At 36.5% G+C, this 27,502-nt stretch overlaps 1 protein-coding gene across 2 annotated transcripts in view; it reads right to left on the bottom strand.

The window, feature by feature from the left end:
* The window catches only part of LOC128983345 (uncharacterized), a 135,976-nt gene that overhangs the window by 61,515 nt on the left and 46,959 nt on the right, over positions 1 to 27,502 (bottom strand). The window contains exons 3-4 of one of the 2 annotated variants that reach the window (XM_054402604.1): positions 27,014 to 27,181; positions 5,318 to 5,599 (exon numbers count right to left, since the gene is read on the bottom strand). In XM_054402604.1, coding sequence (XP_054258579.1) covers positions 5,318 to 5,599; positions 27,014 to 27,181 — 450 coding nt within the window. The remainder of the gene's footprint in view (positions 1 to 5,317; positions 5,600 to 27,013; positions 27,182 to 27,502) is intronic. The other variant, XM_054402611.1, reaches the window with a different exon arrangement.

The following is a 27,502-nucleotide window of genomic DNA, read 5'->3' as shown; positions in this document are numbered from 1 at the left end:
CAGGGGGGACTTACTTATATTGTGAATTGTCCCTTATAAGGGACAGGACAATGTAGATAGATTAGGAATGAAACGTGAGTAAGTAGTAATCATTCCAAGAAATATTCTGACCTAATTAGTGTCGTGCGGTCTTGGCATTTCCATCACTGCCTTTATCTTCTCAGGAGATTTTCTTATTTTATTTTGCTCAATCAAGTGTCCTAAGTATTCAATCTTTGTCTAAAGAATGTGCATTTCTTTCAATTTAGATGTAGGTCCTATTCTGTTAGTCTTGTTAGACACATTCAAAGGTTGTGAGCACATTCTGCTTGGGTTGCTTTATGGACGACTATGTCATCCAAATAAGCTTCTCACTTATTAGGTCCATTGAGGATTGGAGGCAAAATTCTGTTGAATTCTGAGGGAGCGGTTTTTATGCAAAAACTGAGACGGTTCATGAGAAAAGTTCCCTTATTTGTAGACATAGTTTGGATTGCACTACTTTCCTTGTCCACTGCCAAATTTAAGTACGCTTTATAAAGGTGATGATTCCTTCTTTATCTAATGATTTTAACTCCTTTTCAACACGTTCTCTAAGTGCATACGGGACATCACGTTATTTTGTAAATATCGGTTTTGCGTCATCTCTTAAAGTCAATGAAACTTAATTGTTTGGAACGCAGCCAATTTTTTTTTCAAAAATTGAAGTCATTCAGAATGTGATTAATATCTTGAATGTTTTTTTCCGTCCCAACAATTCAAGGAATAAATATCATATGATCAGCTGGTAATTAAAATGCAGTCTATTAGAAACTATAACACTTATCGATAGTACAATCAAAGATTACATATGCTACGCAAAATAGATATTGCAGCCAAGCCATTTTTGTGATATCAAATTCCATGCGAGGCCTAGCGAATGTTTTTACAACCTAAGACTTAATTGCCGACATGACCATCTGAATATTTACATATTTTTTGTTATTGTTTATTGTGTTATGGTTAACCTTTATTTGTGCTTTTTCATTCATTAGAAGATTTTTTGAAGCTAGAAGTTTACTAGATAAATTAGCAGAGTGAAGAACGTGTGTAGTTAATTACGATTGTGTCATGATGTGTATATTTTCTTGAACAATGCCAGGTATTAAGAAGTGCTTTTTTATTGGTTGTCTATCTAATTGCATTAACAGTCCAAATTTAAGATTTTTCAAATTTCCTATTAAAAATAAGAGTGTCTGTGATAAATGGGTAGAAAACACAGCAAACGAAAAACTTAAAAACCTTCCTGACACTGCATTGCATTCGCGTTTAGTGTGTGAACTCCATTTTGAAACTGACTGCTACACAAATAATACAAGAAGTCAACTAAGTAAGAAAGCTGTACCAACACGACTGGTTATGGACTATGAATATACACCGGTTGTTACACAGCAATCTGCTCTCACTGCTGCCTCTACAGACGATCACCACTGTCTCGCTGTAGCTGGTCCATCATCTAGTGATACGTCTACAGTCAATGTTGTAGGTTTTCAATTTCCTCTAACATCCACAGAAACCACATGTAATCCAATAGATACCGTACACCAGTAAACGGAGACACAACTATACCAGTAATGTTTTAGATTTAAACACAGGAATATCCGAAGAACTATTGAATTTGTTGAAACAAAAAGTCAGTACAATGTCAGAAATGGAAAAAAATTCAGTTCTGGTGTTTGATGAAATGTCAATAAAGAAGAGCTTATGTTATAATGAGAAATTTGATTTAATAGAAGGCTTTGAAGACCTTGGGATACTGGGACATTCTGATCGGATAGGCACGCATGTACTATTGTTCGCCATAAGACGACTTTTTCAAACATGGAAAATGCCGTTTGCTTATTTCATATGTGCATCTGTGATTGATGGGGCCAATTTAAACGTACTCATCATGGACGTATTGAATGCACTTTTTAGCATAGGGCTAAATGTGCGTGTCCTAGTTTGTGACCAAGGGAAAATCAACTCCCGAGCCATCAATTTGTTGAACGTGTCCCCAGAAAGACCCTACTTTTCGTATCAAGATAGGAAAGTATTTTTTGTATATGACGCACCACATATCATGAAATGCATCAGGAATACTCTTATGAAACATGACATCAACTTTGATGGTGGAACTGCCTCTTGGAGGCACATTAAGGCTCTCTATGATATTGATTCAAAAGACAACAAGGCTAGAGCTGTTTGCAAACTTACTGAAAAACATATCAGTCCGAACACCTTCGACAAAATGAAAGTAAAGTATGCTACGCAAGTCTTCAGCCAATCTGTAAAAGCAGCTATGATTACGGCTGTGGGTACCGGAGAACTCCCTAAAGAAGCACTAGGGACTGCTGAGTTCATTGGAAATATGGACGAAATCTTTAACTGCCTCAACAGTAGAAGTTTATTTGACGCCAATCCGTTAAGGTGCGGTGTTTCAAACCACACTCCTCAAGGAAAACAAGTGATAGAAACACTTTGCAAGGCGTTGCTCTGGGTTGAGAATTTGGAGAAAATTGTTCCACGAAAACAAACAAAGGAAGGAAAGAACACTGAATCAAGACAAAACAAACCACCATGTTTTCATGGGCAACAATAATGTCTGTACTACTATTGTGGAAAACTTTAACTGAAGAGAAATGTAAATTTCTCTTAACAAACCGGCTGACCCAAGATGTCCTGGAACACGAGTTTGCCATATCCCGGATGCAAGGAGGTTTTGACCGAAATCCTTCGGCAATGAAATTCAGGCAAAACCTTCGCCGTCGAATCCAGGTTACTCTCATGAAGCCTCCATCTACAAGTAACTGTGAAGTTGATGACATATAGAAGAAACTTTGATAACGTTTACACCGGCACAACAGTCAAATCAGAAGCCAATAAATAAAGAGCGACTTCCGACATAGACGGAGAAGAAGACGTGGAGCAAGAACTAGAAACACGGACTTGGTGTATTGATTCAGATTTTGAGAATGAAGGCGGCCAAGAACCACATGCTCCTTATCCTAAACCTGACCTAAAAGTGCATACACTTGAAAACTGTTCGGTGCGGTAAGTAATTTCCTATGACCAGTATGTGTGTGTTTTTTTCTTTTGTTAATAGGCTCATGCTAGTTTTTATTTTAAACTTACCATTTGTCTTGGCTAAAACAAAGCAAATTTTATTTGTCTTCAAATGAGTTGTGATTATTAATTTATTATTTATTCAAGCAATAATAAATTAATAACCATGACTCATTTTAAGACAAATAATGACAAGCTTTGTTCTTGCCAAAACACAGCCATCAACAACAACGTTTACATCTCTCTGATCATTTCAGGTACGTTGCTGGATATCTAGTGTACGTCCTCAATAAGAAGTTTCCTTGCCAACGCTGCCGCTCTGAGTTAATGGAAGACATGCGGCTTGATGAACCGAACGAGTTGTTAATATTGAAACGCTCTTTCAAAACGAAAGATGGCATGAGTCACCTAACCGCGCCCTCCTCCCTTATGGTCCAAGTCACTGACCTAATGTTGACCTTGTTTCAAGAAAACTTTGAGAGACTTAAAAGTAGACTGCAGTATTGAATACCCTTGTGAATATTGCTAGGTCTAAACTAAAATCTATCAAGTTGCAAGTGAATGGTTGGCAGTTGACAAACCATGCAGTCGTCATCGCGAGTTTATGATAAGATATTGTATGAAATTGAAAATCAAGAAGCAAACTTTGTGGATGTCTAAAGCGATGCGAATTCCAAAATCGGAAAAGTCAACAACATCACAAAAGGTCACGAATGTCCAAAACCTGTAATATTGATAAACTGTTAAGGGTTCTCTTAATATAGGCTACGTTAAAACTCAATGCAAAAAAATATTATAGCATTTGTGCTTACTATATCTCTTTAACCTTGTATTTTTTGAGTATTTTTATCCACGTAGTTTCCATCAATAAAACCTTTTCTACCCTGTTCTCCTTTATCTTACCCTAGACTTTATATTTTGAATGTGGAATGTTAAATGTTAGCTTTGTAATTGTACTTTTTGTATAAAATAAAGTTATGGTACAACATTGATGACAGCTCTGTGCTTGTCATATCGCTTGACAGCAGCGTTTCCACACGACCAAAAAATTATACTTTAATACTTAAAAGAAATGGTGACCATACAAAGTATGTATTTTAAGCCAAGTTATATAGCTACTAGGTAGATCAATCCAGCTTATAAATTGTGAAAAATCGCGTTTCGTCCCGCATGATTTTTTTTTTTGTTCAATCATTAGTATTAAGTTATATTAGAAGTATCATGTTTTAAAATTTATTTAAACATTCTAGCCAATTAGGATTTTGATAAATTATTTTAAATCAATCGGATTTAGTTTTCTAAAAATTAAGTAGAAAATAATAAAAAATAGTCGTCACAGCCAAAAATCCAATTTTATCCTGCATCCCATTTTAATCCCTAGAATGGAAACACTGATTGACAGGTCAGCGCGTTGATGTAGTTGCGAAGAACAGGTGAGCGCGACCGAACATTACCGTACTTACCCGAACTTGAATCGGTAATGCAGATCGAGACTTGACACAGCGCCTCTGTTGAGGGACCACCCAACTATGTGAAGGTGGCCCCGTCCAAAAACGACTTGGCACAAAATCGCCGTAAGCTGCAATATCTATTTTGCGTAGCATATGTAATCTTTGGTACAATACACACTAACACAATCACAATAGACAAAGTGATTGAATCACTTACAAAACAGCTGATTGTAAACATTAGTAAAATTAAAAACAAGTTGGAAGTCGTTTAGAGATCTTTACATGAAAAATATTTTGTCACCATTTCATTGAAAAGTATTAAAGTATTAACGTTTTCTAACTTATTTTGCTTAAATAATGATGCAAAATCACAAAAAAAATATAGTTATAATCATACAGGCAAAAGTTCCTTTTCAACCCTCGCTCATTTTTGTGCCATTTTTGTGAAACTTGAAAATGAAATTATGCTTGGGTAAAAAAGTCACTTTACGCCCTATTTTGATAATTTGAAACCTGATTGAGGTATACTTTATGGTGTATACCTAAAAGTCTTTTTGTAAATTAGTAGCTTTATTCCCCTAATAACTGTCTTAAACAAACATAAGCTATGAAAAGTAAAAGGTTAGGCATTAAGGAAGGCATTTTTCGTTTTGCCTCAAAAACACATTTTGAACATTAAAATGTGCAAAACTTGCGCACGGGTCTCCTCGTAGTACAATAAATATTAAAAATTAAAAAGCCAATTAACTTTTAAAGTAAGGTAATGTAAATAGTCAAATACACCCCACTTTTAATCTACTCACTTTTGTGACAATTCTTCAAGAATGAAATTTCAAGCTTCTTAATGTAGTAAAGTGCAACACTGGCAACTAGTACAGCGCATAAAACGATGAGCCAAGTGAAGATGTTGAAAGGTCGGATTGGCAACAGCAGGTTGGACAATAGCTCTGGTCTAGGAGCTAAGCAGGTGATGCCTGTGCGGATGTAGGCTACAGAGAAGTCCAGGAACTTGTACTCGTGATACCACAAGTATAAAGCCCCCAGTCCGACATCTGCTTTCTCCACTGCCACGTTACCTAGGATCCCTGTCAAATTATATCTACTTGAGTATATCACAAGGGTACAGCGGTGGGAGGATGCCCCCTCCTACCTGGTGTATCAAGTCCCAAATTTTGGGCTTAAACTTGCTTAGGCTTACTATAAATCCTAAGCAAGTTTAGGCCCAAAATTTGGGTTCACCCTACCACAGTATAATACACCATGCAACAAGCTTGGTCTGTGATAAAATTTTTCATATAGTTCTGAGCTGTTTCCTATACATATCTAAAATAGTTTTACAATAGACATTTGTCATAAACAATTAATCTACAAAATTTAAAATTAAATCATCAGGTAAACACTAATAACAAATAGGGGGTTGTGTCTGTTTTGGGCGGTAGTTTGTAGCACTTTTAAGTCGATTTTAATAAAATTAAAACAAAGCAGTCAGATTCAGATTTTTACTAAAACAGAAAGTTTATTATTAACACTTTGCCCTGTTTGACTTCATAAGTATTAATAAAACTTGAATGCCGTACCAGTTTGGGTGGCAATTTGAGTGGCATATCATGGTTGCTTCAAAGAACAGTGGACTTGATAAGCTGTAAGAGAGTAGTAAAATAAAAGATGAATATGTCCATTAAGCCTGTGGTTATATTGGCTCTATTCATGGAAAAAAATCAGCTCAATTGCTCAAGTAGTTTTCATTTTATTGATATACTCCAAACATTTATATCTATAATATTAGTTCCTTCCATCCAAGTCATTGACTTGATCAGTAATGCACTAAAATTATCAACACGCCACTCCCTTTCCCAGACAAAATACATTTTTATAAAAAATTTGGAAAAAAAATAAAGTCAATAAGTTGACGAATTATGCTTAAAAATAAAATTACCCTATTCACACAATACCATAACAATTTAGTATTTGTTAGTAGTTCTCGTGTATTACAGTTTTTGTTGCTGCTTTGCTCAGATTAGCTGTTATAATAAATTCAAACAAAAATTGAATAGTGCTGCACCCTCTGTTGGTAAACCTTGTAACTTTTTAATGCTATTGAACATCATAGAACTTATGAATTGTTCCAAGAACACCAAACAGGAAACTTCATTACCAAATCCAGATCAAAACTGCAAACCATTACTCAAGGTATCCCCCAAGGCTCAGTACTGGGACCCCTACTCTTTCTGATCTACATAGACACCTTTCCTACCCTCCTACCAGCAGATAACATATGTATAATGTTTGCCGACGACTTGACCATAATAGTCCCGGGCATGCCAACACCCAACCTAACAGAAAAAACAATAGAATCAGCAAAAAAATCTGCAATAGCCTTAATCTCCGAATCTAAAACTGTCTGCATGAAATTCAGACCAACAAACAAACCCTCAACTCAAGAAGACATCCACACAACAAATGAAAACCACACAAAAAAATTCCTCGGCATCATTCTTGACCAGCAACTAGACTGGCACCCCCACTTGGAAAAGTTCCAGCGAAAACTATCATCAGCTATCTATGCCCTTAGAAGACTCAGAGAAATCACTAATGAAGCAACTACAAAGATGGTGTACCATGGAATCTTCGCTTCACACCTCAAATTTGGCTTAATTGCATGGGGAAGTGCCAGTGAAAGTGAACTAAAAGAGGTACAAATCATTCAAAAGAAAGCATCCAGAATCATTGACCAATCCCATTACTTTGAACACTGCAAGCCCCTTTTCATAAAACACCAAATCCTAACCCTAAACTCTCAATACGTATTTGACACAATCAATTTTATAAAACAAAATCCGCCTGAAAGCAGACAAACATGCCACAACCACTTGTTGGTCGATAAAAGGTGTTCAGCAAAGTTTGATTTCATGGATGTACTGTTGTTACCAACCACAATTACACAAATTTAAAAAACAACATGAAAATTCTAAAAGTTTTAAACAAAGGAAATCAAATGGATTCAACTGAAGAATATTTCATATACGAAGAAAATCTAAAAAATCCAAATCATATTTTAAATAGCCAAATTCCTTCAAGAAACCCAATCTTTGACCAAATTTTAAAATTAAATAATCAGTAACAAAAATGTTTTTCCAAATCCTGTCTAGTTCTATAAATCATCTGTATATATATAAATTATATTTATTTACAAACAAACAATATAAACAACAGTTAAGTGTTTAGTATATTTTGAAGTTTGAAAATGGACTAATGTCCGAAACATGTCACTTCTTTTTATAAAATATAATATTCAGGGTGCTCAGTTGTACTTATTCACTTAAATATTTAATATATCAGCAGCCCTATTACGTGAACACCTAAATCAATATATATATATTTATATATTTAATATTTTACTAATATTTTAATATTTTAATATTTTTAATTTAATTTTAATTTTAATTTAATTTAATAATTTTAATTTAATTTTAATTTAAATTAAATTAAATTAAAAAAATTAAAAATTTAATTAAATAATTAATTTAAATTTAATTTAATTAATTTAATTAATTAATTAATTAATTTAATTAATTAATTAATTTTAATTTAATTTAATTAATTTAATTAATTAATTAATTTTAATTTAATTTAATTAATTTAATTAATTAATTAATTAATTAATTAATTTAATTAATTAATTTAATTTTTTAATTTAAATTAAAAATTAAATAAAAAAAAAATTAAATTAATTTTAATTTAATTTTAATTTTTAATTTTAATTTAATAATTTTATTTTTTTATTTTTTAATAATTTTAATATTTTAATATTTTATTTATATATTTATATATATATATTTATATATTTATATTTATATATATATTTATGACAAGATTTTCATCAGATCTTTGTATATACTACTAGATAAATGCCTCTTTACATTTTTAGTCCAACCAAACGCCTTTCCTTTTAGTAACAAATTATTAAGTGGTCCAGTAAGGTCGACCTATGTTTAAGAGTGTAATTGGCTAGACCCAAAAATATTTTACGCTATCCTGGAAATAATTATAGATACATTTATCTTTATTTTACTTGCTAGAACGACTTGATCAAAGCTGTGTGTTGCTCCCGCCCGTGTGGCCAGGGGCAGAGCGTGAAAACAAGCATAACAAATGCACCCTAGTCCATTCTTCTGCGGGCCCGCGGCGGGTGATTTTGCAGACGCGCCTTATCTGCGTGAAAATACATTTAATGCTGCCCATATTTCTCGCGTTTTTTCACGCTGCGTTCTTGCGTGAAAAAACGCCCGTGTGGCCGTAGCCTAAATGACCATGGAAACTATTAAAATCAGTAAGTATACAAAACTCAAGAAAAAAGAGGTAAACCTGTGAATCCAAATTTATTTTTAGCAAATTTTCCATATAGAGAATATAACTATATGCGAATATCCCATATAGGGAAAAACAATTACCGTAGTTATCATGGTTAGGCCTAGACACGGAACTAATTAACTTTTTTGTTTTGATGTCTTCAGAGACCAAAAAAACCATCTATTAAAATTGATGGTGTAACAACCTTAACTGTGCCACCATCTCTAAGACTGTTATTTTTAGAGCAAACAATATAAAAAGCCCAATGGCGAGAACTTCAACTTTTTTTGAGCGAAGCTCTTATACGTCGACTCTTATGCAATTCGTAATACGCAAACTCCTCCTAGACGGCTGAATCAATAGTGTTGAAATTTTGTATGGTGATAAAGACCATATCGGTGAGTGCCAACATCTATATGGCGTTAAAAAAGTCTCTCAGGAATCCGCCCCACTGGGTCTCAAAGATTCAATGTAATTCTTATGGAAGCAGTATTTGACACACAAACAAAAACATATGATCAGCTGTTGACTTTTGAACGCAGTAGATAAAGAAATAGCTGATAGGATTAATCCACAGATATTAGAACAGAAACGGTATGGATCATAAATATAATCAAATGACTACACTAGCTTAAGGTCTGTGACGTAAGAAGTGGTGAAGGAAGTAGTAAAGGTGAGCAGTCTGGATTGTGGAAACTATATATGACGATTAAATATCTGCATTAATGAAATCCTATGGGAGGGTAGGAAAACGGGTCCGCGACGTAGGAAGTAGTGAAGGGAGTAGTCAAGGCGAGCTCTCCGGAGTGTGGGAACTGTTTATGACGAGTATATTAAGGTATCTGTAATCCTAAAATGCTATGGGAAGGGAAGGAAACAGGTCCGTGACGTAGGAAGTGGTGAAGGAAGTAGTAAAGGCGAGCTGTTCGGTGTATGGGATCTGTTTATGACCATTAAATTAAGGTATTTGCAATCCTAAAATACTATGGGAAGAAAGGAAAACAGGTCCGCGACGTAGGAAGTGGTGAAAGTAGTCAAGGCGAGCTGTCTTGAGTGTGGAAACTGTTTATGACGATTAGATTAAGGTAACTACAAACCTAAAATGCTATGTGATCGTTTCCACTATGGGAAGGGAGGAAAATGGGTCCGTGACGTAGAAAGTGGTGAAGGAAGTATTAAAGGTGAGCTGTTCGGGGTATGGGATCTGTTTATGACCATTAGATTAAGGTATTTGCAATCCTAAAATGCTATGGGAAGGGAGGACAACAGGTCCACGACGTAGGAAGTGGGGAAGGAAGTAGTCAAGGCGCACTGTCCGGAGTGTGGAAACTGTTTATGATGATTAAAATAAGGTATCTGCATTCCTAAAATGCTATGGGAAGGGAGGAAAACAGGCCCGTGACGTAGGAAGTGGTGAAGGAAGTAGTCAAGGCGAGCTGTCCGGAGTGTGGGAACTGTTTATGACGATTAGATTAAGGTATCTAGAATTTTAATATTCTATGGAAAGAGACGGAAACAGGTCCCCGACGTAAGAAGAGGTGAAGGAAGTAGTTATGTGAGCAGTGTGGAGTGTGGGAACTGGAAACCGTTTGTAGCAGTTAGATTAATGTATCTGCAATGCTGAAATGCTATGAGAAGGGATGGAAGCATACCCACAACATACAAAATGGTGAAAGAAGTAGTAAATGCTAGCAGTGCGGAGTGTGGGCAATGTTTGTGGCAATTAGATTAACGTATCTAAAATACTAAAATGCTATGGAAATAAGGTCCATAGCAAAAGACCCAAAAAAATAATAAAATAAAATAAACCTCACCTTCACCTTTCATTCACCTTTTTTTTTCTTAATTGTGTATCAAAACAGGTCCACGATGTAGGAAGTGGCTTAGGAAGTAGTAAAGTATGAGCATAGTGTGAGTACCGTCTGTGGCAATTACATTAATGTATCTGCAATCCTAAAATGCTATGGTAAGAGAGGGAAACAGGTCCACGACGTAGGGGGTGGTAAAGGAAGTAGTAGAGGTGAGCAGTGTTGAGTGTGGGAATGGATTAATGTATCTGCAATGTTAAAATGCTATGGGAAGAGACTGTAGACTGTAGGTTAAAATGATTACGAAGCACGAATCGATACATGGAATCGTTTACAATAGAAATTTACAACTGAGTTGACAACAGCTGATTTTTACTCCATAGAGGCTAAAAACTATTTTTACTCCCTAAAGAGTAAAAATGCTACTTTAGACCCGCAACGCATGCATTAAAAACGACTGTTTTACTGCAGTATCACAAAAACAATATAATATGAACCCTTGATGACTCCGCTCAATTTTGTGGATGCCTCTGCGAACGCCACCTAGTTACATTAAAAAATGAATTGCAATTTTTCTATATAGCCGCTTAATATAAAATATTTTTAAGAACACCTTGTATTTTATAATTATAACTTTAAGAATGTTCATTTTATTTGTCAAATTCACACAAATTTTACAAATAACATCAATCAATCAAAATATCCTTTATTCATATAATAGTGTGGTGGCTTAGAGACAATATCGGATAGGATCGTAACCTGATGGATTAAAGCTGCAGCTTTTGCACATTTCTTCCATACCCTAAATACAAACAATTTATGGGAGGTGCTCGATTTTTAGGTCCGCCATCTACCAAAAACACTTCTTTTGAAACTGATAATAATAATAACTGAAAATGATACAAAAAAGTCTAAAAATTGTCTGAAACAGTATTTTTTAACTTGCCCCTTATTCTCTTGAAGAGTTTTGGGAGAACAAATAAAATAAATACTCGGTTTTATTTTTAGTTCCATGTAAAACATTTTATTTTGTAAGATTTTACTCTATTCCTGTACAATTTTGTACTTATAGTGTGGTGGCTTAGCAAAATGATCGTGACCTGATGGATTAAAGCTGCAGCTTTTGCACATTTCTTCCATACCCTAAATACAAACAATTTATGGGGGGGTGCCCGATTTTTAGGGGTGCCATCTTGAAATACGACGCCATCTTTGTTTTCTTTAGAGGAATTTGACTATTCATTGGAAATGGCTTAATATCACCCAAAAGGACACATTTACGCCATTTTGTATATAACATGTTTTGTTCACAATTAAATTTGCTATAAAATGAGATAAAACCACTTTGATAACTTAAATTGTCTTGAAGATATAAACTGTTAAAGTTGAAAATTTGATATATTCCTCTACGCTACATGTAGTTTTTGCTATATATCACCCAAACGGTCAACTGTTTCTGTTATTATGATATATTTTATTCATAATTACATTTGCTACAAAAAAAGATGAAAATCTCTAAATTAACTTGAATAGCTCGGAAGATAGAAACCGTTAAAGTTATAAGTTTCTTTAATTTCTGTATGCAATAGGTCCGCGTTTCTTAAAAGTCCCCGCGCTTTGTTTTTTCTGCACGTATTGCGTCAGAAGACTGCAACTTCACACATCAATATTGGACCTAAAATAGTACTTTTTAAAGTACTTCTTGACTTTTTTCCCCCAAGGAGGGTCGGCCCACAGGGATGAAGTTGAAAATCTTAAATAAAAGCATTGGCCATGATGCATATCAAATTAAAGAGATTTACCTGCAGAACGGGTTACCACAAACTGCACTTTAAAAGGACGTGTGGGTCAAAAGTTATACAATTTTATAGTTTTGCTTATTTATTTATTAATTAAAGGTCAACACCATTTCATCTACTCATCTTGATGAAGCTTGGAAAGTTTCCTCGGGTCTTAAAAATGGTAATGTGCTACCAATTTTCAAGAAAGGTGGCCCATCTGTCAAAAATTATCGTCCAGTGGTTGTACAACCTGCATTGGCTAATATATTTCCAGCAATTCTACTTCATGGACTCTCTTTTTCTTTGAACAATGCCATCGTGCCCTGTCAACATGGCTTCAAGAAAGGGCGGTCTACCTCGACCAATTTGGTTCTGTACCAGGATGACATTATGCAAGCCTTTTCTCGTAACCATAAAGACGATTCTGTCAATTTGGACCTATCCAAGGCTTTCGACCGTGTAAGTCACACTTATCTCGTGGCAAAGCTTGGTGGATTGGGGATCACTGAATCATACTCGTATGATTTGAGGACTATTTGTGGAATTACTTTTTAACAATGAAATTTGCTGGAAAAAAGTCTTGTAAGTTTGGAGCTTCTTCTGGTGTACCTAAAGGATCTCTACTGGGACCAATTTTATTTTCAATATTCATTATGGCTGACGTTGTCAAAGATTCTTGAGAACCGGATTCATTCACTCCTATTCCTCTGATAAGACCACCATTTTCGAGAGGGGTGCCTCAGGGCTCTATTTTAGGACCTACCCTATTCCTGATCTTCATTAACACCTTTCCATCTTGCATATCAACCGCCAAACCAACACTATTATCGGATGACACCTCACTCTCCATTTCCAGCCGCAACATCGAAAGCTTGGAGCTCACTACCTTTCGGGAAGCCAGTAACTTAATCGAGTGGTTTGATTCCAACTTTCTCTCCGTCAACGCCGAAAAACCCCAACTTTTGCACTTTTCTATTTCAAAGAGACTCTAATGGATTCAGCCTACTTCTGGACGACACAACAGTTCATCCAACTAACAGTGTTAGGTTTCTGGGACTGACACTAGATAAACATCTTGATTTCTCAGATCACATTAAGCAGGTTTCAAGAAAAGTCAGTTCTGGAATTTTTTTCTACGTAGTTTAAAGAACACATCTTTGAAGTTCTAACATATTACGGACTATCTTCATTTAGCGTATGCTATAGCCTATTCCTATAGCGTATGCTATTACCTATATGGGACTATGAAATTTTAGAAACTAAATTTCTATTTAAAATCCAAAAATGGGCTGTACGAACAATTTTATCTCTGCCCAAACGCAAATAATGTAGAAAGTTCTTCTCAGAATCAAAATGCCTCCAGCAGGACATCAATGAAATTTCAATGTAGTTTATGCAAATTGGAATGCTTTTGAATGAATTCAAGTGCATGATAGTTTCATTCAACAGGACCTCAACAACCTCTCTTTTTAACTATTCAATAAATGGGAACGCACTTGTTAGATCCACCTCTGTCAACGACCTTGGAGTATCATTTACATCATCTCTCATCCCTGATGATCAAGTTGACAGGTTAACAAGGAAAGCAAACTCAGCCCTTGGTTTCATTCTGAGATTATCCAGAAATGGGTTCTCTGTTTGGGCTGTGCCCCCCTTGTTGGAATATTGTTCTCCTGTAAGGTCCCCATTTATACAGTTGGTCTTTCACAGGACATCGAAAGAGTGCAGCTTTTTTTAGAATCGTAGGACTTCGTCTGGGATACCCATTCAGGGATGTACCCATTTGAGGATCTTCGACAGCATCTTCGGCTAAACCCCTTGAGTTCTCGCAGGCGTATTGCTGACCTGGTTTTCCTGAGGAAGATTCTCGTTGCAGAACTGACTCTCCTGAGCTGCTGAGCAGGGTAAATTTTCGCTGCTCCAGACCATCCTGATCCCATAGGACCTATTTGAAAGGGGATATCATTCTACAACATATGCCTACAACAGCACGCTACCAAGACTACATCGTTTGGGAAACAGTATTTCTATAAATCTCGACTTTTTCTCCTCAAGTTTTATTACTTTTAGGAAATAGCTGTTTGCTTGTTTTTCATAATCCTTGGTGCATTATACAGTAGAGTGGTCCTATGATCCAGTTTGTTATTGCATTTCTTGTTTGCTTTCATATTTCTTAAAATGTTGATGCATGTTGATAGAATTTCTAAATGTTATCACTTTAACCCGATCAATTTATGGAATTCCAGATTTATTTACATCTTTTTTATTCAATTCTTGTTAAGTTTGTTATACATTTATTGTTGTTGATAATTATTTTCCTTGATAATACTATTGTTGGTTATGTATGATCCTTGTTGTTAAGTTCCGTTACGTGTTATATGTCTAGCGGATAGACGCACTAAAACAAATCATTCTAGTAAAAGGTCATTTAATTTACAGAGAATAGTTAAGTAGTGTAATCCACTAGATTCAAATCAGAAAAAACTGTTGTTAAAACTGTTGTTACCTAGGTTGCTAGGATAACAAAAAAATAAACAAATGATTAAAGTAAATATAGAACACATGGTTATTGTGTTAGACAGTTTAGTGGCACCACATTAGCCCCCTGCGGAGTCTGGAAGACCGGGCACTTTAAATTTCACAGTGCGACCAGATCGGGTCACGTAAGGCTTGGGTTGGCTTGAGAGTAGGGTCTTGAGTGGGAACACTGTGGAGGGTGGATTTCTGGAATGTTTATTGTGGATGGGTGTATGTGTTGAAGGAGTAAGATCTTGCAATAGATACGCGGGCTTTACTCTGTCCAACGTCACCTTCACACGTTTACCACGATGGATTATAGTCATAGTTTTATCATCACGAGATACCACGGGAAACGGTCCAGTATAAGGTGGTTGTAGTGATCGTCTAACAGAGTCATCTCGCAAAAATATGTGAGTACAACGCTTTAACTCCTGAAAAACGAAGGTCTTTGGTTTATCATGCCAAGATGTGGGCACAGGTCTTAAATTTGACATGTGTCGACGTAAGCGAACTACATAGTCAGCCGGGTCCTCCTCACGAGTTGTGTCTTGAGGGAGGTCTAGAAGTTCTCCAGGTAGACGGAGTTGGTGGCCAAAAACTAATTCGGCAGTAGATGCCTGAAGGTCTTCACGATATGCGCTGCGAATGCCGAGTAGTACGATGGGAAGTGCTTCAAGCCATGTTGAATCATTGTGGCACATGAGAGCTGCCTTAAACTGCCGATGGAATCTCTCGACTAAACCATTAGCACAAGGGTGATAGCCGCAAGTTCTGATTCGCTCTACACCGAAGGTCTTTCCAAGGGCACGAAATAATGCTGACTCAAATTGGCGTCCTTGATCAGTTGTGATGCGCAAGGGTGAGCCGTAACGGGAAAACCAGCACATCACCAGAGCCTCAGCTACTTCTTCTGCGGTGATGGTTTTCAATGGATGAACTTCTGGCCATCTGGTGTAGCGGTCGATAGCTGTTAGGCAATATTTGTATGGTCCGGATGGTGGAAGTGGTCCAATGATGTCAATGTGAACATGATCAAATCTTGATGATGGGAGTGAAAACGATCCATGGGGTGTAAATACATGACGGGAGATCTTAGCACGTTGACATTTCTCACAGGCTCGGGCCCAGTTTCGACAGTCTTGTTGAATTCGGGGCCAAACAAAGCGATTAGAAACAAGTTTTGCCGAAGCTTTGATGCCAGGGTGACTTAGATTGTGTATAGAATTAAAAACTGAGCGTCTAAGGGGCTCAGGGACAAAGGGTCATTGTACTGAAGTTGTTGTGTCACAGTATACATCAAGGTCTGTTCCAGGAATTTTGACAAGCTTCAAATTAAGAGATGTCTCTCCCTTAAGGATCTCTTGTAGCTCAGGGTCAGAGTCTTGATGATGTGCCAAAGTTTTGGCATCTACAATGCTGGGAGCCGTAGTTGACAATGAATCTACACGAGAAAATGCGTCAGCTACTAGGTTGGCCGATCCAGAAACATGTCTTATGTCTGTAGTGAATTGTGAAATGAATGTTAGTTGGTTTTGCTGAACAGGAGGTAGTTTTTCACGTTTTTGACTGAAGGCAAATGTTATTGGCTTGTGGTCTGTGAAAACTATGCAATGATTTGCCTCAAGGTAGTGACGAAAGTGACGAATGGCGGCATATACAGCGAAAAGCTCACGGTAATAGGCTGGCCAAAGGGATTGTTTTGGTGTCAGTTTCTGTGAAAAGAAAGAGAGAGGTTCCCATGTTTTATTGTCAACCATCTGCTGGAGAGCAGCTCCTACATGGGTACTCGAGGCATCACAGAACAATGCGAGAGGGGCCTTGTGGTCAGGGTGAACAAGCAAGGTAGCATTGGAGAGATGTTCTTTGCAGGATAAGAATGCAGCATCCAATTCAGGAGTCCAATTTACAGGTTGGTTTCCACGTAGAGATGAGAGGGCATCATGGAGAGCTGTTTGTTGCTTGGCTGCTGAAGGAATGAATCTGCGGTAGAAATTCAACATGCCGAGAAAACGACGCAAACCTTTTGCAGTAGAGGGACGGGTGAATTGTTGCAGAGCCTCAACACGTTCAGGAAGTGGTCGAGTACCAGCAGACGATACTTCATATCCTAGGAAGGTAACCTTTGGAGCTTTCAAAACAGTCTTATTTACGTTAACGAGTATGCCATAATCAGAAAACCGATTGAATAGAGTTCGTAGATGGGCTTCATGTTCAGTCTCATCCTTAGAGAAAACTAAGACGTCATCTATATAAGGAAAGCAGAAGTCTAAACCAAAAACGACTTCATCGATGAAACGCTGAAAAGTTTGTCCTGCGTTGCGGAGGCCAAAGGACATGAAGGGGAATTCAAACAATCCAAAGGGGGTTGTAATGGCTGTCTTCGGGATGTCTTCAGGGTTGACAGGGATTTGTGTGTAGGCCTTCACTAGGTCGATCACAGAGAAATACTTGCAACCTCTGAGAGAATGGGTGAAATCGTGGATATGTCTAACAGGATATCTGTCAGGAATAGTCCTAGCGTTGAGAGCACGGTAGTCTCCACAGGGGCGCCATCCATCAGGTTTCTTAGGGACCATATGAAGGGGTGATGACCAAGGTCCATCAGATCGACGTGCAGTACCATCGGTGAGCATGGCATCAAACTCGGCTTTGGCTATAACAAGCCGATCAGGGGCGAGTCGACGTGGACGAGATGAAACTGGGGGGCCAGGGGTCGTTTTGATGAAATGCAAGGTTGAATGGAGCACTTTTCTTGGTGTACCAGAGGGTCGGGTAATCATGGGAAATTCTGCCAGTATTGATGAAGTTGGAGAATTGGGTGTGATAGTTTTGATGCTGAAATGAGGGATTGAGGTACATTGACAAAGAACAGAAAGGTTTGTTACACTGTCAATCAACCGTTGATTACGACAGTCAGGAAGCAATCCAAAGTGTGCTAAAAAGTCAGAGCCTATAATCGCTGTATTAACATCAGCAATGACAAAATTCCATGTAAAAGCTCGTCTCAGCCCTAAGTTTAATGTTAATGTCATCATACCGTAGGTGTGAATGGCAGAGTTGTTTGCTGCACGAAGTTCATATTCTATATGCTTTTGGTTCTTACAAACGAATGATTTAGGGAGGCAGCATATGTCGGATCCAGTGTCAATCAAAAATTTTGTATTAGTTGTACGGTCGACGATTTGTAGGCGGCGCCCTCCAGCTTGGCAGTCAGCTGACGCCATCACTGGCTGCCTTTGGAGTTTGTCGGAGAAGTGAAATTGCATGGTGGAATGCACTTCTCAGCTTGATAGCCAAAACGCTTGTGGTACCAGCATAGATTGGTTTGCTCTGTAGTGTCAGAGGAGCTACCTGCGTGATAACGACTACTAGACAAACTCCTCTGACGTGACCTAGGTCGCCTGTCACGTAGGGAATCAACATCTTTACGCATATTTTTCATTTGCAACTCCAAAGCAGATAATTTTGATAAAACTTCAGTTAATTTTGGGTCATCAGAAAATGAAGATTTAGGATTTGGTGAATTAACGGCATTCAAAGATGTAGGCATACTAGTGAGAGAATGGCAAAAAGATGCGTTAGGTTGGACTGCTAGAATTTTGTCGGCAGTAATTGCAAGTGTGTCAGTTTGGGCACTTGTTTGGACTTGCAAAATACTTTGTACATGAGCAGGAAGTCTCTGCATCCAAATAGTTTTCAGTAGACTATCTTGGATTGTGGTCGAACCTACTAGTGATCGAAGGTGGCGTAGGAACTGAGAAGGAGTTTTGTCACCTAGTTCCTCCTCCATCAATAGCTGACGAATGCGTTGCTCCTCAGATAGAGACAACCGTCTGATTATTTCAGACTTAAGAGTAGAGTAAGGAGTTTCAACAGGTGGATCTATTATAAGATCCTCCACTTCATTAGCATAGCGCTCATCAAGATGTGAAATTACATACGAGTATTTAGTTGTTTCACTCGTGATGTGAGCCAGTGTAAACTGAGCCTCAACTTGGGCAAACCAGAGCCTTGGTTTCTCTTTCCAGAATGGTGGAAGTTTTATGCTTACCCGGTGGATGTGATGATCTTCATGTCGTTCGTCGGAATGGGCTGTATGATCTGGCTGATGCTGTGGTAGAACTGGTGGAAGATCAGGTAGGTTGGCTTCTTGAGGATGTACAGAAATGTGATTTTGTTCTTGTCTTCCATTCAAATCTTGAAGTTGTCTTTGTAGGTTGGCATTCTCACTCTCTAATTGAGCTAGGCGCTCCAAAAGTTCTTGGTCCATGGCGTAAAACGATAATTTGGGGAAAGGTGAAAAATAAATGAAGTTTTGGTAGAAGGTTGAAATTTAATGTAGGAAAAACATCAATTTAGTTTGAAATAATTTACTTGTTAGTCGGGGTCACCATTTCTAGCGGATAGACGCACTAAAACAAATCATTCTAGTAAAAGGTCATTTAATTTACAGAGAATAGTTAAGTAGTGTAATCCACTAGATTCAAATCAGAAAAAACTGTTGTTAAAACTGTTGTTACCTAGGTTGCTAGGATAACAAAAAAATAAACAAATGATTAAAGTAAATACAGAACACATGGTTATTGTGTTAGACAGTTTAGTGGCACCACATATGTTATGCAATGAGATGAACTGGTGTTGACCTTTAATTATTAAATAAATAAGCAAAACTATGAAATTGTCTAACTTTTAACCCACTTGTCCTTTTAAAGTGCAGTTTGTGGTAACGCGTTCTACAGGTAAATCTCTTTAATTTGATATGCATCATGGCCTATGCTTTCATTTAAGATTTTCAACTTACTCCTTGTGGACCGACCCCCCTTGGGGGAAAAAAGTCAAGAAGTACTTTAAAAAGTACTATTTTAGGTCCAATATTTATGTGTGAAGTTGTAGTCTTCTGACGCAATACGTGCAGAAAAAACAAAGCGCGGGGACTTTTAAGAAACACGGACCTATTGCATACAGAAATTAAAGAAACTTATAACTTTAACGGTTTCTATTTTCCGAACTATTTAAGTTAATTTAGAGATTTTCAGCTCATTTTGTAGCAAATTTAGTTACGAATAAAATATATCATAATAACAGATACGTTCTGTTGACCGTTTGGGTGATATATAGCAAAAACTACACGTAGTTAGAGGAATATATCACACTTTCAACTTTAACAGTTTATATCTTCAAGACTATTTAAGTTATCAAAGTGGTTTTTATCTCATTTTATAGCAAATTTAATTGTGAACAAAACATGTTATATACAAAATGGCGTAAATTTGTCCTTTTGGGGGATATTAGGCCATTTTCAATGAATAGTTCAATTTCTCTAAAGAAAACAAAGATGGCGTCGTATTTCAAGATGGCACCCCTAAAAATCGGGCACCCCCCCATAAATTGTTTGTATTTAGGGTATGGAAGAAATGTCCAAAAGCTGCAGCTTTAATCCATCAGGTCACGATCATTTTGCTAAGCCACCACACTATAAGTACAATTGTACAGGAATAGAGTAAAATCTTACAAAATAAAATGTTTTACATGGAACTAAAAATAAAACCGAATATTTATTTTATTTGTTCTCCCAAAACTCTTCAAGAAAATAAGGGGCAAGTTAAAAAATACTGTTTTAGACAATTTTTAGACTTTTTTGTATCATTTTCAGTTATTATTATTATCAGTTTCAAAAGAAGTGTTTTTGGTAGATGGGACATAAATTTATTTCCTGTGAATTTCATTTTCTTTTTATAAAATTCTAGATTGTGTCTATCAATTTTAGTTTGAGAACGAGTGTTATAATTATGACTAATTTTGTTTGATACCTGACTTTTTGTAATATTTTTCGCATAAATAAAAGTTTCCAAGATATATAGTCCATGAACAGTCAGTATTCCAAGATCGGTAAAAAGATGTTTTACCGAATCTTTCCTTTTCAAATTAAACATTGCCCTAATTGCCCTTTTCTGGTACGATAAAATCCTTTTTACGTTTTTTGATGTAGTTGCTTCCATATAATACTAATTCCATAAGCTAAATTAGAATGAACTCAGGCATAATATATTGATATAATGTTTTTAAGCTGCAAGCTTTATACATTTGTCTTAAAGCAGATACTCCAGAAGACATATTTTTGATAACATGATCAACATATTTGTCCCAGGTTAGATTTCCAAACTCCATCTCAATCTTTACATCTCAACATCAGGATCAATTATCAAACCAAGAAATTTTGTATGTTCTTACCTGCTGTAATTTATAATCTTCTACGATTATGTCTAGAATTAATTTGTTTTTGTTTTGTTTTATAAAAAATGATACAAAATTAGATTTTTCAAGGTTTAAAAGAAGGTTTTTGCTATCTAAAACTTTTTTTATGATGGGAGACTGACCAATGATGATGCTTCAATACTTTCTTTGGAATTTCCATCAATGGTAATATTAGTATCATCAGCATACAGACATGCCGCCCTGCCCACAGTCATCAAGTCCGGCAGACCCCTTAAGTATATTAGGAGCAAGAGGGGCCCCAACACCGACCCCTGCGGAACTCCATGGCGGACTGTCTGCATCTGTGAATGAAGAACAAAGAAAAGATTTAAAATTCAAAAACGTTCAAGATTTAGCAAGAATGAATGCCATAAGAAAAGAATCTGGAGCATGGTTACATTAAAGAACATCGGTATATTTATGGATGACAAAAGCTTCCAAATTAGTATTGGACTTAGATTAGGTTGTAATCTCTGCCAAGAATTTCAATGTGTCTGTGGTGAAATTGTGGACAAGAGAGGTTTACATCCGTTATCCTGTATCAAAAGTTCTGGAAGATTTTTTCGACACGCTGAAGTAAACAACCTGATAAAAAAAGCTTTGGTGTGTGCGGACATCCCAGCCCAACTGGAACCCACAGGTCTCGACCGAAACGATGGGAAGCGGCCAGATGGAGCCACAATCATCCCCTGGAGCAAGGGCCAATGTCTAATCTGGGATTTCACTTGCTCTGATACCTACGCAGAAAGTTATATAAATCAAACAAAAAAGCAAACCGAAGCAGCAGCTGAAATGGCTAACCAGAGAAAACATACAAAATACTCAAATATTAAGTCAAAGGGATACAAGTTAATCGTCCTGGGTGTGGAAACTGCTGGGCAATGGTGCAAAGAAGGCATGAACTGGGTAAATGAAATAGGCCGCAAGCTAATTGAAAAATACCCCCGCCGCAGCAAACCTGCAGACTAAGCGAATTTCCATTTGCCTGATTGGATTAACACTAAAATGTATCCTTAAAAATATCACATTTATTCCTTACTAGCTGTTTGCCCGTTCAACGTACGGGAATCTTGTAGTAAGTTGAAACCTTATATTCAGAACAGGAGTTGGTTTGCATATTTAGTGTGCATTTTTCCAGATATGCTGGCAAAACTATTACTGTATAGGAATACATATAAACCTTCGCAACTACCATGTCTGAGAGTTTCAAAGCCAAAACGAAGGCTTCGCAATTAAATGTCACCCGATTGTGTTAGTCCATATTTTATATCTAATGATAAAAGGAATTGCTATAGATCTATGAGGCATAGCCCTAAGGTAGGCCTGTAATTGAAAGTTACTTTTCACACTGGTTAAAAGTAGTTAAAATACTACCTCAACCTCACTACTGCACACTTTATTCGGGTTGAAATTTTCATTAATAAAGGTGCTCTTGTCTTTTCCACGAAACACTGAGAAATAAGGACATTAATGCGTTACCAACAGACATACACACACAATAGCAGAATTGAATTAGGGGATTTGCTACGCTTTAACCAAAGCAAATTACAAAAAAAATAATTATTTGAAAGTTTTGATAGTGTCATCAAATGTTATGATAATCGTTTTTAGGCCTAATCAAACTGTAAAATTTGTGTAAATCCGTTGGCAAATATATAAATAAGTAAATAAATACACAGTCCACAAAAAATTTATTCGTTAACAACGTCAAGCTTTAAAAATTCATGATGGTTTGCTAAAAAATCTTTCAATAATTTTTATCATTTCATAGCATAAACTAACATTTTGGAGTCCAGACAGAAAACGCAAAAATTATACAGTAGGGCATCAATTAAATTTAATAAGAAATAAGGTGCAGCACTAACGATAACTATAGTTGTAAATAGTGATGTGTTTGTACATAAAAATTATTCTTACTGCTACCACCGGTTCTAAGGAAAAGTAGCAGTACCATAAACCAACGTTTACATTTAAGAAAAGAACTATAGTACTTACGACCAATTCAAACTGTCCTTCTAATCAAACTGTATTGTAGGTGTTAATCCGTTGGCAAATATATAAATAAATAAATACACAGGCCACAAAACATGTAACATGTAACGTTAACAACGTAAAGCTTTAAAAACTCACTATGGTTTGCTCAAAAAACTTTCACTTGATGTGGTACAGTACCAAAGTTATTAATCTCCCTTGGTTTTAATTTTTTTTTTTTTTTTTTTGAAAATCAAAGTTATTTCCCATTAGTCCCCTGTCAAATGTACATATACAGGCTCCCGTGTGCTCCTTAATGAGGCAGGTGTGGGAGTAGTCTTAATCTCTTCGTTTGACCTTGGAGAAATACAATTTCGATGGTGGCACTCTTGAAAATGGTGCGTTTGAACCCTGTGGGGAAAAAAACAAAATGGCCGCCGTCGCAAACTTGTTTTCCTACTTATGTCAGTAACCGTTAGGGCTATGAAAGAATTGTTGATACCAAAATGTAGCTATTTCAAATCTGCACAAAAAATATGCTTAAAGTTTTTATGTAGGATCAACCATTCTTTCATAACACATAATTTTATATTTTTCATAAATTAAATTAATCAGGATAGATGTAATGTCCCAGGACAGTTAAATATTTCAAAAAGTAAAAGGGTGTTTCAGTAAAGCGTAACGGGCTATGCAGATTCAAATTCTATGTGCAAAAGTAAGTCGAAAATGTTGTACAAAATTTTTTTCGATTTCGGCTTAGTTTAGCTGTAATCCGCCATTTTGTATTTTTTGAAAATAATTCATAACTCAAAAGCTCTTGCAGATATTTTTATGAAACTTGGTATAAACTTTAAGTCTGAAACTATAAACATTCTCCGAAAAAATCTTTGATCAGGCTCATCGAATTTCAAAATGGCGGCCATTAAATTCTTTTAAAGTCAAATTTCATGAAAACCAGCAATTATAACAAAACTTTGAAACACAATATGTAAAGTCCTTTTTATTACAAATCGAACGTCTCTTTATTTGCAAAAATCGGATAATAAATAAAAAAGTTATGTAACTTTTATTTTTTTTTGTCACTAGTTTCTATTGAATTTAACTTTGTCATTTCAAAATGACTGCTATTTTGATAATTACTATTAATAATGAAAGTAACATAACTTTTTTATTTATTATCCGATTTTCGCAAATAAAGTGTCATTCGATTTGTAATAAAAAGGACTTTAAATATTAAGTTGCAAAATTTTGTTTTAATTGCTGGTTTTCATGGAATTTGACTTTAAACATTTTAAATGGCGGCCATTTTGTTTTTACCCACAGCGATCAAACGCACAATTTTCAAGAGTGCCACCATCGAAATTGTATTTCTCAAAGGTCAAACGAAGAGATTAAGACTACTCCCACACCTGCCTCATAAAGGAGCACACGGGTGTACATTTGACAGTGGACTAGATTATTTGTAAGCAACTTTTAATGTTAACATATTAATGACAGTTTGAAGAAACCACCTTTATCCAAACAAAGGTTTCTTATTTAAAAGATTACGTAATCTCTAAACGATAATCGGTACATATATCTAGCAAACATTCGGAGGAAATGTGACAAAAAACGCAAAAATCTGAGGTTTTGGACGTTTGTAGTTTTACTTCCTAAGTAGGAAAAGTACCGATATCGTTGTCGAAATGTAAGTAAGTAGAAACCAAAAGTGACACATTGGAAAAGCGAGTTTAGCTACAGGTTACGATCACAGCAAAATCAGAAACATCTTCCAAGATCGCAGCAACATCCACGATCACCCACTGCAGTTCACCCACTGCAGTTGTGATTTTTTACTTTGCACTTTACACAACTGTCCTTGAAGCGCCGTCAATGGGTGGAAACCTTTTTTGTAAGCTATTGATGACGATGATTAAAAAAAATGTAAGTTTCCCAGCACTAATACAACACTGATTCACAGTATTTTCCCCGGTTATCAAAACTCAAGAACAATCGTTGCACTTTCGATTGATTAAACCGGTTAAGTAAGGCACAACGGTTTAATCTCACTTGGTTTGGATGTGCTAACATAACTTGATCGGAAATGGTTGCGGTATTTGTAAATAACTTTTAATGTAAACATATCAGTGACAGCTAGAAGTGAGAACTAATCAAAACAGCTGATCGTTATTTCATAAAAAGTAATAGTAAACATTAGGAGAAAATTTGACATTAATCTAACACAATAGGGTTTTTGATGGTTCGTTATTTTGTTTTCAAGGAAGCGAGGCCATGTTTTTATAGCCAAAGACACTCTCACCAATCCAGTAAATACAGACAAATGATTAGAATCTTGATCGGTACTCTAGTTTTCTAGGAGTAGGCCGCGTAAAATGACATTTTGGCGTCACAGATGGAATCACAGAATGGACAAACAGACAAACAGACATACAGACAGAAATTGAGATAAGACTCGTTTCGGCTTTCTTAGGCTATGAAACGTAAAAATAACCAAAAACTGCATGATTCTAAGCAATGTACAAACAAAACTGTAATTTTATTTATATAGATTTAAATAACATTAGTTTAATAAGTACTTAGGTTTGCTGCAACAGGGAGGGTAAAAAGGGGTGTTTTTTTATGTTAATGGTTTAGTATAAAATGAATGCATTTTCCAAATTTGATCAAAATATGTTCATAAACAAGCAAACTACAACAGTTCAACGCCAAAATAAAACAAAAATCCAGAAAAACCAAATCAAAACCAACCAAAACCAATGGTAAAACCAATGGTTTACTTATTCTCCATAAGAATAACATGGGAATTTTAAATTTACAGTTTTTTGGAGTTTTCTCCGTAACTTTTAGGCACATAACCACGCTTCATACCAAATTATTTGTTTTTTTAAGCTCTACAAAATAGTTTGGAAAGAAAATGCTAAATTTTAAGTTTTTAGGGTCAAAAATGGGAAAAACCAATTTTTACCCCATATAACCCCCATAAACCCCAGTTCCCATAGTCCGATTATGCTGGTTCGCGAACTCGTTCGAATAAATGTAGGTTTACACGTTTGTACCAAATTTCTTAAAAATCGGATGATTTTTGCTCGAGTTATCGTGCTAACGGACACATAATATATATGACATATAATATATATGAATTTGAACGGATGGTGTTTTTGGCCTCTAGGGACCTCAAAACGAAAAAGTAAATCGGTCCCGGGTCCAGGTCTTACCATGAGTACTACGGTAATAGCTTATTCCCTATAGGGAAATTCGCTAAAAACAGGTTACTATAAAGCAAGGAGCTGGTGGCGAGAGGTAAGCGTAAGCCCCTCAGGGCTACCCTTCCCTTAAGACCGCTGTGAGTCAGTTAATCTGTACTGCGTCCTTTAGTCACAGCCTACATGGGGTGCCACTGTTATCACTAAAGGCAGCCGATCTATGGTGGCAGAGTGCTGCTATCTGTGGTATATATATATCTGCCCTAGGGTCGGGGAGCAGCGACACTAGGATGACCTGAGGCCGAGGCAGCAGGCGGAGTGAATGGATCATGGTAAGGCTGCAGCACTGCTCTCCAGTTCTGGTATGTGTGCAGCGGTGCTGGAGTAGGTATTGATGGGCGGAGTGTATGGAACACGGTGCGGCCTTCAAACTGCTAACTTGGTATATTTCAGAAGCTATTATGTCTGGTAATAAAACAACAGAAACTACCCCAGGTGGGTCAGCGCCTAAGCGTGAATCCCACCCCTCCATCATGACTATCTATGAGCTTCATTTTAAGCAATGAACTGCTCGTTCTGATCGCATATACTTAGTCTAAGTCAAAATTTACCATTTCCTGTTCCATTTTCATGGATCTGGCCCCACTCTGCTTGATCAGTGACTACTTGTATGGAGCAGTTGTGTAGTCGAGCATATTCAATTACTATTCTCACTTCTGTTCCATCTAAAGGTTCTAAAACCGCATAAGGTGGATAGTTGAATGTGGCCACTTTCAATGCTAAAACACATTTACAAATTGGTTATAAAACTGAGAATTTGTATTTGTAATATTTGTTTCAACCGTGTATACAGAAATTTCTACATGCTCTAAATAACTCAAACAACTACATAAGTCAAACAAGTTTAGTGAATGCGGTAAGTCCTACCTCTCGGCCTCTACTTCTGCCTGACAACACAGAGCTCCTTAGCATTGGTGTTCATGGAAGTGGAAAGAAATCGGTGTGAGTGAGGGGGGTGAAAAGCAGAGTAACGGGGTTGTGAGTGAGGGGGGTGAAAAGCAGAGTTACGGGGTTGTGAGTGAGGCGGGTGAAAAGCAGAG

Source organism: Macrosteles quadrilineatus, unplaced genomic scaffold (genome assembly GCF_028750875.1).
Source record: "Macrosteles quadrilineatus isolate MER2022 unplaced genomic scaffold, UCM_ALF_1.0 Scaffold_1__1_contigs__length_201487025, whole genome shotgun sequence".
NCBI lineage: Eukaryota > Metazoa > Arthropoda > Insecta > Hemiptera > Cicadellidae > Macrosteles > Macrosteles quadrilineatus.
The sequence above is the reverse complement of the archived record's forward strand: the minus strand, read 5'-3'. Positions and strand labels throughout refer to the sequence as shown.